General features: G+C 38.1%; 1 protein-coding gene across 2 annotated transcripts in view; it reads left to right on the top strand.

The window, feature by feature from the left end:
* Positions 1 to 13,825, top strand: part of RB1CC1 (RB1 inducible coiled-coil 1) — a 93,871-nt gene that overhangs the window by 77,469 nt on the left and 2,577 nt on the right. The window contains exons 19-22 of one of the 2 annotated variants that reach the window (XM_043601067.1): positions 5,938 to 5,992; positions 7,123 to 7,170; positions 9,467 to 9,525; positions 11,648 to 11,775. In XM_043601067.1, coding sequence (XP_043457002.1) covers positions 5,938 to 5,992; positions 7,123 to 7,170; positions 9,467 to 9,525; positions 11,648 to 11,775 — 290 coding nt within the window. Of the gene's footprint in view, positions 1 to 5,937; positions 5,993 to 7,122; positions 7,171 to 9,466; positions 9,526 to 11,647; positions 11,785 to 13,825 lie in introns of both variants that reach the window. The other variant, XM_043601066.1, reaches the window with a different exon arrangement.

Below are 13,825 nucleotides of genomic sequence, written 5' to 3'. Positions count from 1 at the left end.
TTGAATACCTGTATATACAACATAGGTATTGATAAGAAAATGGAAATTGAGTTATTTAAGTCTAGACAAAAGTATCAAAAATGAGAGCTATAATCAAGGTGGTAACACTGGGACAATTATGTAATCTCAAGTATACATGTATGAGAAAATGAAATTAATAAAAGTATGTAAACTATGATAAATAAAATATCAAGTAAAAAGAAGGTACAAATACGTGGAATGAATAGAACCATAACCACACGTATGGATTTAAAAATTACAGAGACTAAGATACAGGTGTAAAAAATCCCAAGGACAGTTTTAACATTTCAGATGGAATGGAGTCAAAAACGATCGTCATGACTCATTGGAGTATTTCAGGAATGCGATAAGTAAATTAAACATCAGGGTGCCTGGGGGGCTCAGTCAGGTAAGCATCTTCTGACTCTTGGTTTCGGCTCAGGTGATGATATCACGGTTTGTGAGTTTGAGCCCCATATTGGGCTCTGCACTGACAGTGTGGCACCTGCTTGGGATTCAGTCATTCATATTCATATTCATTCTCTCTCTCTCTCTCTCTCTCTCTCTCTCTGTCTCTCTCTCTGTCTCTCTCTCTCTCTCTCTCTTCCTCTCTCTCTCCCTCTCTCCCCCCCCCCCCACTCACATGCACATGTGCATGCACTCTCTCAAAAATAAAAGTTTTTAAACTATTAAAAAAAAAAAAGAAAACCCACGAGAAGATCATATTCAGTGGTGAAACACTGAATGCTTTCCCCTACAAAATCAAGAGCAAGAAGGTGGTCCACTTTGGCTACTTGTATTCAGCATTGCACCTGAGGTTCTATAAAGGGCACTTAGGCAAGAAAAAGAAATTAAAGGCATCCAGATTAGAAAGGAAGAAATAAAACTATCTCTATTTGTATATATAATATGATCTTGTATATTGACAGTCCCCAGAATTTCACTACAAATTTAAATACTTAAGAATCAATTTAACAGAAGTTGTTCGAGACATGTACACTGAAGGTTACAAAATATTATTGAATGAACTTGAAGACCTAAAAAGACATCCCATGTTCATTGATTGGAAGACTTAATCTTGGGATGCCTGGCTGGCTCACTCAGTAGAGCATGCAACTCTTGATCTTGGGGTTGTGAGTTCAAGCCCCACATTGAATGTAGAGATTACTTAAAAACAAAATCTTAAAAAAGAAAAAAAAAAGACTTAATTTTGTTGGGGTAGCAATACTCTGTGATCTGCAGATTCAACACAGTTGTTGTTGAAATACACCTTTTTTGCAGAAGTGGACAGTGGGTCCTGAATTCATATGGAAATGCAACAAACTCAAAATAACCAAAACAGTCTTCAAAAAAAATGAAGTTGGAAACACACATGTCCTTATTTCAGAAATTAATACAAAGCTGCAGTAATAAGGATGATGCTAGCTGATATATATGTGGGTAGTTATATGTATGTAGACATATATATAAGCCATTGAAACAGAGTCTGGAAATAAGCCCTTCTATTTATAGTCTGTTGAACCTGAATCCTTGTATTATGGTGCCAGGACAATTCAATGGAGAAATGGTAGCTTTTTCAATAGATGGTGCTAGGACAGGACAGGTGAATATCCACAAACAAAGAATGAAATTGGATCTCCTATTTACAAGACAGGGGAATCACAGAGTTCAATGTAAAAGCTAAAATGAAATTAAATCTTCATGACCTTGTCTTAGGCATAGCCTCTTCCTACAAGAATTAACAGTAGGGGTGCCTTGGTGGCTTAGTCGGTTAAGTGTCCCAACTCTTGGTTTGGGCTCTGGTGGTAATCTCAGTGTCATGGGATCGAACCCCATGTGGGGCTCCATGCTGAGGATGGAGCCTGCTTAAGAATTCTACACCCTCTTTCTTGCTCTCCCTCTACCCCTGCCCCCCAGCTCATGTGTGCTCTCTCTCTCTCAAATAAAAAAAATTTAAACAAAAAAAAGAATTAACATTTAGAAGACACAATTCCTGCTTTAGTCAGTTGCTTAAAATGTAAATGGGGAATTAACACAGAATAATATAGAAGTCTACATTACTGCTAATACCAGACATAAAGAATTGTAAGAAACTACTATGTACAGTCATTTACAACAAATTGGGCAATCTAGAAGACATGGATCCACTCCTAGAAACATACAACCGTCCAAGACTGAGTCATGAAGAAATAGAAAATCTTAACAGGCCAGTTAAGTAAGGAGATTGAATCTGTAAGCAAAAACCTCCCAGCAAAGAAAAGTCTGGGACCAGATGGCTTCACTGGTGAATTCTATCAAACATTTTTTTTAAAGAAGAACTAATACCAACCTTCCTGAAACTCTTCTAAAACATAGAAGAGGAAAGAGCTCTACGGAACTCAATATATGAAGCCAGCATTACCCTGTTACCTGCATGACAGGGGAGCTACAAGAAAAATACAGGGCAGTATCCATAATGAACATAGATGCAGAAATGCTCAGCAATATAGTAATAAAGCAAGTTCAGCAATGTACGATAAAGGGAATGTACACCAGGATCAAGTGGGATTTATTCCAGGGATACAAGGGTGGTTCAACCTCAGCAAACTGGTGTGATCTACCCCATCAACAAAACAAAGAATGGCCATCGTTTAATCATTTCAGTAGATGAGGAAAAAGCACTTGACAGAATTTTCTTTTTTTTTTTTTTTTTAATTTTTTTTTTCAACGTTTATTTATTTTTGGGACAGAGAGAGACAGAGCATGAACCGGGGAGGGGCAGAGAGAGAGGGAGACACAGAATCGGAAACTGGCTCCAGGCTCCGAGCCATCAGCCCAGAGCCTGACGTGGGGCTCGAACTCACGGACCGCGAGATCGTGACCTGGCTGAAGTCGGACGCTTAACCGACTGTGCCACCCAGGCGCCCCAGAATTTTCAACATCAATCCTTTCATGATAAAAACTCTTCACAAAGTGGGTATAGAGTGAATGTACCCCAACATAATAAAGGCTGTATATGTGAAACACACAGTTAACATCATACTCGACAGCAGAAAGCTGAAAGTTTCTCTGTAAGATCTGGACAAAGCAAAGATACCTACTCTCGCCACTGCTTTTCACCATAGTGTGCTGGAAGTCCTAGCCAGAGCAAGTAGGCAAGAAAAGGAAATAAAAAATACCCAAACAGGTAAGGAAGAAGTGAAATTATCTCTTTGTAGATGACATGATAATATGTAGAAACCCCTAAAAGACTACCCAAAACTGTTAGAACTAATCAGAAGTTCAGGAAAGTTGCAGGACATGAGATCAGTAATGTTTTTATATGCTAACAATGAACTAACAAAGAGATTTGAGGAACTGTCCCATTTACAATTGCATCAAAAAGAGTAAAATACTTAGTAATAAATTTAACCAAGGAGGTGAAAGATTTGTACACTGAGAACTACAAGATGTTGGTGAAAGAAACTGAAGAAGACACAAATAAGTGGACAGAGATTTTGTGTTCATGGATTGGAAGAATTAAAATTATGAAAATGTCTTTACTAACCAAAGCAATCTGAAGATTCTTTGCAATCCCTGTCAAAACTCCAGTAACACTTCTCGCAGAAATGGAAAGGAGCAATCCCAAAATTCATACGTGTCAGAAACAAATTCCTGCATATTAGGCAACTAAAATTTGACAAGGGAGTTTAGGAATGCCCAGTAGGGAAAGGATAGTGTCTTCAATAAATGGTGCTGGGAAAACTGGACGGCCACATGCGAAAGAATGAAACCGGATCCCTATGTTAACACCATAGGGTGTTAACACAAAATCACCTCAAAATGGATTAAAACACACAAACGTGTAAAAACACACAAAAATCACCTCAAAATGGATTAAAGACTTATAAATATAAGACCCAAAACTGTAAAACTCAGAGAAGAAAGTATAGGAGAGAAGCTCCTTGACATTGGCTTGGCAGTGGTGTGGGGGGTTTTCACTGGAAGCAAAGACAGCAAAAATAAACAAGTAGGGCTACATCAAACTAAAAAAGTTCCGTACATCAACAAAATCAAAAGACAACTTATGGAGTGGAAGACAATATTTGCAAATTATATATCTAATACGTTGTTAATGCCTGAAATATATAAAGAACCCACACAACAGCAAAGAAACAACCCTAGTTAAAAAGTGGGCAAAAAATAGACCTTTTTCCAAAGAGGACGTACGGATGACCTACATGAAAACGTACTCAGTGTCACCAATCATAAGGGAAATAGAAATCAAAGCCACAAGATATCAGTCTCCTCGTGTCTCTTAGGATGTCTGTTATTAAAGAGGCAGTGGGTAACAAGTGCTGGTGAGAATGTGGAGAAAAGAGAACTCTCATGAACTGTTCGTGGGAATGTAAACTGGTACAGCCAGGATAGAAAACAATATGGTGGTTCCTCGAGGAATTAAAAGTAGAGCCGCCATATGATCCAGCTGTCTCTCAGCTCTGGGCACATCTGTGTGAAAGAAATGAAAACATCATCTCAAAAGAGATCTCTGTCCTCCCATGTTCACTGCAGCATTATTCACAGTAGCCGATACATGGGAACATCCTAAGTATCCCTTGATGGATGAATGGATTAAGAAAATGGCGAACAAAGATATTTCACGAATTATTCTTCAGCCATGAGAAAGAAGGAGATTCTGCCCTTTGCAGTAGCCTGGATGAACCTGGAGGCCAACATGCCAAATGAAATAAGCCAGCCAGAGAGAGACAAATAACGCATAGTATCCCTTATATGTAGACTCTTTAAAGAAAAAGTCAAATTCATAGAGTAGAAAAGTGGTTGCCAGGAGCTGGGGCTGGGAGGGGCAAGGTTGGATAAAGGTTGCAGTTTTTCAGTTACAAGTTAAAGATGAACAAGACCTAGGGATGTAACATGGTGACGGTAAATGATAACACTGTGTCGTATAGTTGAAATTTGATAAGAGACTAGAATTTCAGCATTCTCCCTGCCTTGCCAAAAAGGTAAGTGATGGAGGTGTTAGTTGACTCATTGAACTTACGTTTTCACAATGTGTATGTATATCACATCATCATATTTTACACTTTGAATGTCTCATAATTTATTTCCCAGTTGTGCCTCCATAAAGAATTGTAATAAAAATACGACGTTCAAGCCTGTACCCTATTAGACATTTTTTTCTTTTCTAACTTTTGAGTGTTCTAGTGCGATGGGCAGTTTTACACATGGCAGAGAGACGAGCACATTTCTAGCCACTTAGTAGTACCGCTGAAATCTTTATTGAGATCTGGTTTATTTTTTTGTGGAATAAAACTTTAAGTTCTGTCTGTAGCTTACTCGTAGATGTATTGTGTTTTGTTTCTAGTTTTAATGGTGAAGCCACCCAGGAAATACCGCTTTATTGGTACCACGCATTAACCCACACATAGGAAGAGGAGCGCTTCTTCCTCTCTGGGGCAAAACTTCAGATTCAAAAGACATGGCCCCTAGAAAAATGCATGCACAAAGTTTTGCTTATAATTTCAAAAGGTTTGTCGATCTGGGGTCAAGACCTCCAGTACAAAGAACACGTACCATTGAAATGTGTCCTAATTTAAACATTAAGGCTGCTTTTGAAAACGTAGTCCAGAGGTGCCTGGGTGGCTCGGTCAGTTGAGCATCCGACTTCAACTCAGGTCATGATCTCACGGTTCATGAGTTCGAGCCCAGCATCAGGCTCTATTCTGTCAGCTCAGAGCCTGGAGCCTGCTTCGGATTCTTTGTCTCCCTCGCTCTCTGCCCCTTCCCCGCTCGTACTCTGTCTCTCTCAAAAATAAATAAACATAAAAAAAAAAATTAAAAAAAAAAAAAGAAAATGCAGTCCAAATCTTTAATTTTTTAGTTAAATTTCCAAATCTTATTGAAGAATGTAAAGTCCAGAATTTTAAAAGACTTAAACTAAAATAAATCATTCTCTTTTAGAGAAAATATCCATATGCTCTCTGAAGAAAAACAGAGAATAATGCTGTTAGAACGAGTAAGTAAATTTCTTTCTTGAAATGCAGTTTTGACTGTGTTCGTGTTCATTTTGGATGCCGTTACAAAATGTTTATATTGAAAACATACCAAGTTGTGTTTATAAAGTTAGATCTTTTAAAAAGTGGTTACTTCTGTGATTAATGTTTTGAGAAATCCTGTCATTTTTTTTATTCAAGTGGCTAAATATTTGGTAATAGTATTCCAGGTCTGTTATTTGTCATTTCTTCCCAGTAAATGAAGTCTATATCCGAGAAGAAGATTGGTGGTCTTTATAAAATGAATATAGGGAATAATGGTTTTATTCAATAACAGTTCAGAATGCAACAAAAGATTATAAATAGGAACCCTCATGTATTTATTTCAAAAACAAGGTAAGTATTTTCTAGAAGTGGGCAAAAATAGAGTATGAATAATGAGGACAAGTTAGGAGTTTTGTTTTTTGGGTTTTTTTGAGATTAATTGAAATTTTAAAAAAATGGCAATGAGGGGTTTCCTCTCAATTGTACTATCAGGTTATATATAATTTTGATTCAGAGTTAACATATCCTTATTCATAGATCACTTTCATTCCTTGGGCTTTTAAGATTTTCAACATTTTCTCTTGCTCTTTTCAGGCTTAATCGTCCAGTAAGAATCCAAAGTCAGAATTCTATAACTTTGTGTTCTATCGTGCATTCTTTTCTTATTAAAGGGTTGTGTGATCACCTTTGTGAAATTCAGCTGGGGTGTATGTTATTAACTACAGAATCCTCCTCTTAGGCCAGACCTGTTCCTATCCCCGCCCCCCCGCCCCCCCCCCCCCAGTCTCCTGTCTATCCCCTAAGAGTCTTCGGGAATAGCTCCCAGCTATTTACTGCACATTTACAAGTTCCACAAGTAGTTCTAATGCATATTAAACTTTGAGAACCCTCAGCTTAGGTAAATGTACCTAAAATTGTTCTAATTCTCTCTCAAGCCTGTAAATAATTAAAACAGTTGGAAAGGATCCATAAAAAAGAATATCCTCACTAACTTTTCATACTAGATCAGAACATTAATGTGAAGATGAAGGAAATTTGACAGTTATGAAGTTTCAAGTAGAGAAGCTACAAGGGATAAACCACAGGTCCCTTTTTTTTCCTCCTGCAGACATTACAATTGAAAGAAGAAGAAAACAAGCGGTTAAATCAAAGACTGGTAAGTTATTTTTCTTGGCCAATAGATGTTAACATTTCAAAATGTTTTCCATTACATTTCATTATAAATACCGTCAGCAACATGTTTGGTTCGATGAATTTATTTCTAGTAGTTTCATTGGGCCGTGTGGGTCATTAATGACTTGATTCTCAGAGAGGTGACCGTAGGTCAGAGGTGCCCTCCGTGGTAGTAGAACAGACAAAGCTGACTACCTTACTAATGTCACGTTAATATCAGTCAGCAAATTCAAGACAGTGTTTCCGGTGATTGATAAGCTGTGATCACGTAGGATTCCGTAATTACATGTATTTGTAACATCAAGTTGGGATTCTTAAGTCAGTAACTCTTTATAGTTAGAAGTACTTTTATAGGCCTTTTGGAAATTAACATATTCACTCTTAAGGGTGCGTAATTAATACATTATGTCCGTTCACTTTTTTTTTTTTAACTGAACATGTTTGATCCTGACACTTTGCGTGATACCCTGTATAATCTTCTGAATTAATCTTGGCTTTACTCTAACCTGCAAACATTGACCAATTACTTGAAGAGTTATACAGTTGATCTTGCTTGTTTTAATAAGGCAGTTACTTCATTTTGCAAGTTCTAATAATTGTAAGTTATGAGGAAATAGGAATAATCTTAAGGCGTGTGTTCAGTACTTTTGAACAGTTTTGATACTGATTAGAATTGAGCTTTTTAAAAACAGTATCTTGTAGGGAAACATCTGCTTTTCTTTCCTATACCTTATTGAACAGTAAACATTACATCTAAATTCTGTAGTCATTAGTCATATGGTCAATTAGTCTACAGTCATTATAGTCAGTCATTAATTTATCACCAAGACAATCTTAAGTCTATTTGCTGTTTTTGTAAGTACAGCAAACCGTTGTTCAAAAAGACTGAGAAGAGTTGCCTGTCTCAGACATCATTCAGCATGCTGTTTGATGCAGTATTTCCAATAGATTTTAAGCTCTGTTTGGCAAGGGTTTTGTAGTCAGTTTTGTCTGTGTTCCTAGCACCTTCAGTAGTAACTGGTACACAGTTGATGCTTGGGAAGTGTTTATGAAAGAAGGAATTTTGCCCTTCAGATCCAGAGGACCCCACTCCCACCCAGAGAGGTGTCTCAATGTTAAGTATACTTTCATGTCCATTTACAACTGTTTCCACAGTGTTTTCTTAAATCTAAGACCTCGTTTATAATAAATGTATGAAAAACTTAAGCTTTTTAAAAAATCTGAATAAAATATGGTCCAGAAAATGGATGGTCAAACTTGCCTTCACTGGCAGTATGTAGACCATTTGGATGATTTTGATAATAGATTGCTGTACTTTTAGGCCTTTCTGTTCATTATTTGTTATTGTTCTTTTTATTTTGTTTCAAGCACTAATGAGACCCTTCGTTATTCCAGATAATGTTCAGAGAGCAATGGAAGAAATTCTGAGAATCAGAATTAGACTTAATAAGAGAAATCCACTTGTCTGTCCTTGATTTGTGCTACCCACTCTGCTTGGGAAGTGAAGGCATCTTTACCATCCTTTCTGGCCCTGAGACTGGGGGACACGTGCCCCGTGTGTCATGTGATGGTGTCAGAAATGGATTAAAGCCCGTTTGAAGAGCAAGCCGTCCCAGCTGGGCTAAGGCAACAGCGCGTCAGCTCGCGTGTCTCGTCCCATTTTGTTCATCATCAGGAGAGGAAATGGGTGACAGTCACACCTTTCCTCATTTAGCACTTGCTCAGAATTGTGGGTTTTTAAACTGAAGCTTCTCAGAAGTTGCCTTGGACGTCAGAGAGGGACTTTACCAACTCTCAGAACTTTGTTCTCCGACCCACATTTCAGCCAGAGTAGCATTGTGTTTATTTGTTTTTCCAAGTTAGTGAGTCTTTGAGTAAGATTTTCCTGCAGAGTTTTTTGGTTTGTTCTTTTACCAGTAGATTTGAAACTGATGTGTTAGAATTGGCAAACTCTTCTCCAAAAATTGTTAATCTCTTTCCCTGTGATATTTTTAATATTAGCTATGGAATTACAAATAAAATATTCTATACGTAGTCTTTAATGCAGCCAAATTTGATTAAGAAAATAACATAAGTAAGAGTGTAGGTGAATTTGTCCACTGAAAATTATTGTTGAAGGAAAGGAATTACATTAATGAACCTTATGCTTGGACTCTTAAAAGCTGAGGCACAGATCTGAATGTGTGTGACATCGAGAAAAATTTTTGCAGCAAGGACCTAATAAATATATGCGGTGCTTTAATTGTGTAAATAGCCTTATGAACTGTCCATTTTTTCAGATGTCTCAGAGCATGTCTTCGGTATCCTCAAGGCATTCGGAAAAGATAGCTATTAGAGAGTAAGTATTTTACTTATATTTTCTCAAAGTTTTTCCTGTGAAATAGAGTCACTGATTTAGATAGTATTGGATTGTTAACGGAAATATATTTCAGTGGCTGTAATCCTTCAGATTTCAGGTGCATTGAGCTTTGTACTCGTTGGTAGTAAAACATTTTCTATTAAAAGTAAAGGTTTTCTAAATTATTCTTGGAAACATTAGGATTACATTCAATTACAGCTTTAATTATCATTTGTACACAAATACTTCTGAAATCTTTTTGACTCCACTTTTCAGCTGATGCCACCTCTTTAAAAAAATTTTTTTTGCATTTATTTATTTTTGAGAGACAAAGACAGAGTACAAGTTGGGGAGGGGCAGGGAGAGAAGGAGACAGAATGTGAACCAGGCTCCAGGCCCCGAGCTGTCGGCACAGAGCCCGACGCGGGGCTCGAACTCACAAACCGCGAGATCGCGACCTGAGCCGAAGTCGGCCGCTCAACCGACTGAGGCCCCCAGGCACCCCCAATGCCACCGCTTCTAAATCCTGTTGATCACCTTAGTCTTTTTCATTTTAGATCGGAGAGTCATTTCAGATAGGAGATTTTTTAAGTTGCAGTGTTTCTGGTTTCTATTTTTCAGACTTCATTGTAATTGATACACTACAGATTCATAGTACACTATTAAATTTATCAGTTGAATAATTTCACAGACAGCCGTCCTGTTCCACGGGTTTTGACACGGGCTGTTGGAAAGGAGGGTCTCTGTAATAAGGTTTTTGAAAAGCATTGTTAACAGCTCACAAACACTGGTTAGTCTTCTGTATTTTGTCTGTAATAGGTCTGTCAATGAAATTTTTGGTTGTCAGACGTCTGTGGTTACTGACCCTCATTAGAATCTTCTCTTTTCTCAGTGATTTGAAAGGGCTAAATGGTGTCTGCTTTTATGTGTCAGCTGTATGTCAAGTCAGATCCAGGGTTGGGCCTTTCAAAGATTAGAATGGGATGAGCTTTATGAAAAAGAAAAAAACTGCCAGGGAGAGGCCCTATCTGCCTTTTTAAAGATGTTCTGGTGTTTAGCCAAAACAGTGCCTGCCACATCCTGTGAGGCGGGCATCGAGGGTTTGTAGGATAAGCAATTAATTAATAAAAAACTGTTCTCTTTTAAAAGCTTTCCCAGTGATTCTGATGATTTATCAGGTGCAAGACCTACAGAATTAAATGATCGTGGCAAGTGTGAAATCCAAAATTAACTTTCCTTGTTTTTTTTTTTTTATTAAATTTTTTAATTCGAATTCCTGTATAGGTAACGTACAGTGTTACCTTAGTTTCGGGTGTGCAACATAGTATTTCAGCAACTGTGTACGTTACTCAGTTACTCAGTGCTCAACATGATAAGTGTACTTACTCTTAATCCATCCCCCACCCCCCTCCCCTCCAGTAACCACTGCTTCTGTTCAGCATAGTACTGGAAGTCCCGGCCACAGCAGTCAGACAGCAAAACGAAATAAAAGGCATCCAGCTCTGCAAGGAAGACGTATTACTTCCGCTATTTGCAGATGAGATGATACTACATCAAGAAAACCCTAAACCCTCCACTAAAACACTGCTAGACTGAGAGAGAAATTCAGTGAGGCCGCAAGATTAGCCTTCAAGGCCTGTTCATATTTTGAACATTTTGAAAACTGATTCTGAAGAGAGCATCACTTAGAGCCTGTGGGCAGCTACACCCACTTCCTTCTTTCCTCGCTCCGTGTTTCAGGCCTCACCCTAAAGCAGTCATTTCCACCGACTTGTTTAAGCCTGATTAAGTACATGAACTGAACACTGCTGGGCTTTCTTTCAAACAGAAGAGCACTATACCCAGAGACAGAAATAGCAGGTAGCGCGTAGTGTGAGTGGAAGATAAAGGATGAACATCATCTTCCTGTGACTAGATGACTGGGGGGGGGGGGGGGGGGGGGGGGGGGGGGGGGGCGTGTTCTCCCCCCTCATCCAAACATTTGTTTTGTTTTGTTTTTCTAAACAATAGGTAGTGTTTGATACTTGAATATAGGGCTGAACACTGCAGAATATATGCTTGAAGTTTTCAGAGGAGTGTGGCAGTGACTCTTCAGGGTAATAAATTACATTCCTTTCTTCAGTTTTCAGGTGGGAGATTTGGTGCTCATCATCCTGGACGAGCGCCATGACAATTACGTGTTATTTACTGTTAGTCCAACCTTGTATTTCCTGCATTCGGAGTCTCTGCCTGCCCTGGATCTGAAACCAGGTGAGGGTGGTAAGTGTCACATCCGGAACCACAGTAGCGAAGCTGGAGCGCACGCAGTATGTCAGAGATTTTCCCCTCCTGTCTAATCATAACAGAATTACATCACTCAGACGGAACTCTGCTTAATACGTTTTTGTTTTTGTTTTGTTTTTGTTTTGTTTCGTTTTTTCGTTTTGTTTTTGTTGTTGTTGCTGTCGTATAAAATCTGCATTATCCGGATTATTTTCCAGGATTCTACTGACAGTTCGAAAATAGAGTGGATTTAATGAGATTGGATCAGATATACCCTAGCAGAGGCAGAATTATATTGTCAAAATTCTCATACACATGCAGCCTATTTTAGCTTAGTACACACTCATTTGTCTATAAAGGCAGTAAAGACCAGGTTTAGAAAAAAAGTTCTCCAGTTGTAAAATGCCTTTTCTATCCTACTTACCATCTTAAGTTCTTCCTTTTTTTTTTTCTTTCATTAAACTTTTCAATACTTACTGGGTTTTTTTGGCTTTTTTAAAAAAACTTTGTTAAAATATACTAAATTACAGTGTCTATTGTCTATTGCTTTGATCTTTAAAAGAGAATAGATACCTTGGGATACTTAGCTTAAATAGGATTATTAAAGTACAGGAATATATGCCCATTACAGTTGATGTGTCCGTGTGGAATGACTTACCGACATGGGCAAATACCAATTCTTGAATTAGGCCAGTGTCACATGATCACTCCATCATGGCTGTTGGTGATGGGTTATACAGAAATGTGCATAGACTTGTACAGTTTTCGTAGAACCTTGAAAAATGAGAAGATAAGCTTACAACGTACTGATTTTGTGCCTTGAAAACAATGAACGTTGTGTTTTTTTTCGATTTTCTGGCTTTTTTTTCATTTCTTTAAATTTTTTTATTTGAAAATGATTCTGAAATTTACCAAAAAGTTGCACAAGTACCAGTGTTTAAAAAAACAAGAAAAGACCTATAGACCTTTACAGATTCACCTGTTGTTAACATTTTGCCCCATTTGTTTTATTCTACATGTGTATGTCTAAATGTATAAATGCATAAATATCCACAAACGTGTGTATTTTTGTTTCCAGAACTATAAGGGGCTAAGTTATATCATGGATCTTTAAAAATTTCCGTGTGCCTTTCCCAAGAGTAGGAGAGTTAGTGTTTAAATCTAGGAAACACTTCTTGTGTACCCTTAGAGGTCACAGTGCACATGACCACGTGAAGGGCTATCACAAGTCTTGGAGAAAAGAATTTAACAGTCTTACTTTACCAAGGAACTCTACCCTCCTGACCCCCACCCCACCCCCACTTTTTTAAAGAAATACAAAATACTAGAGTGTTTTTATGCCCTTGACAGTGGGACCCATTACTCCTCAGACATAAAACATAAGCATTCAGTTTTAGATCATTCTTTTCAGAAATCACGCATTATCTGTGAAGTGCTAAATTACTCTGTAGAGCATTTTCCATTTCTGATAGTTCATTCATGATATCCTTCATTTATATCCTGCCAAACTATGTTTAGGGAATAAAAGTCAGATTTGTCTTCTCTTGGGAATCTCAGGCTTTAGCCTAAGCAGATCATTTATTGACTCAATACTTTGGAAATCATCTCTTTTATTAGCTTCTCTTTTAATGAATTTAAAAATGAAACGAGTACTCTCCCTTTCTTAGCTTGTCACACTTTGGCTCTTTGAGGATTAGCTTTTCATCCTGTCTCCTCCCTCATTTGCCGTCTCCCCCCGCATTTTCCATCTCCCCTTCACACAAGCACCGCCCTTCCGGGCTTTGCTTCTTAACCTGTTAGCCCTTAATCGTTACTTATTGTGCACCAACCATGTTACCGCTGCCGTGCCAGGCGTTGTGCGGGACAGATATGACACAGGCTCCTACCCTTGAGCACTGACGTTAAAAGCACCACCACTACCCCACCCCCCCACAAAGGCAGTGCTTCGCTTTGAACCTAGAAGATAAATTTTGTCCGTCTGCTTTCAGAAATAGAAATGGCCATCTTCATTAGCATTTCGGTAGATGGCACTGTTGAG

The sequence above is a fragment of the Prionailurus bengalensis genome, chromosome F2, assembly GCF_016509475.1.
Source record: "Prionailurus bengalensis isolate Pbe53 chromosome F2, Fcat_Pben_1.1_paternal_pri, whole genome shotgun sequence".
NCBI lineage: Eukaryota > Metazoa > Chordata > Mammalia > Carnivora > Felidae > Prionailurus > Prionailurus bengalensis.
This window is presented reverse-complemented; position numbering and strand designations above follow the sequence as displayed.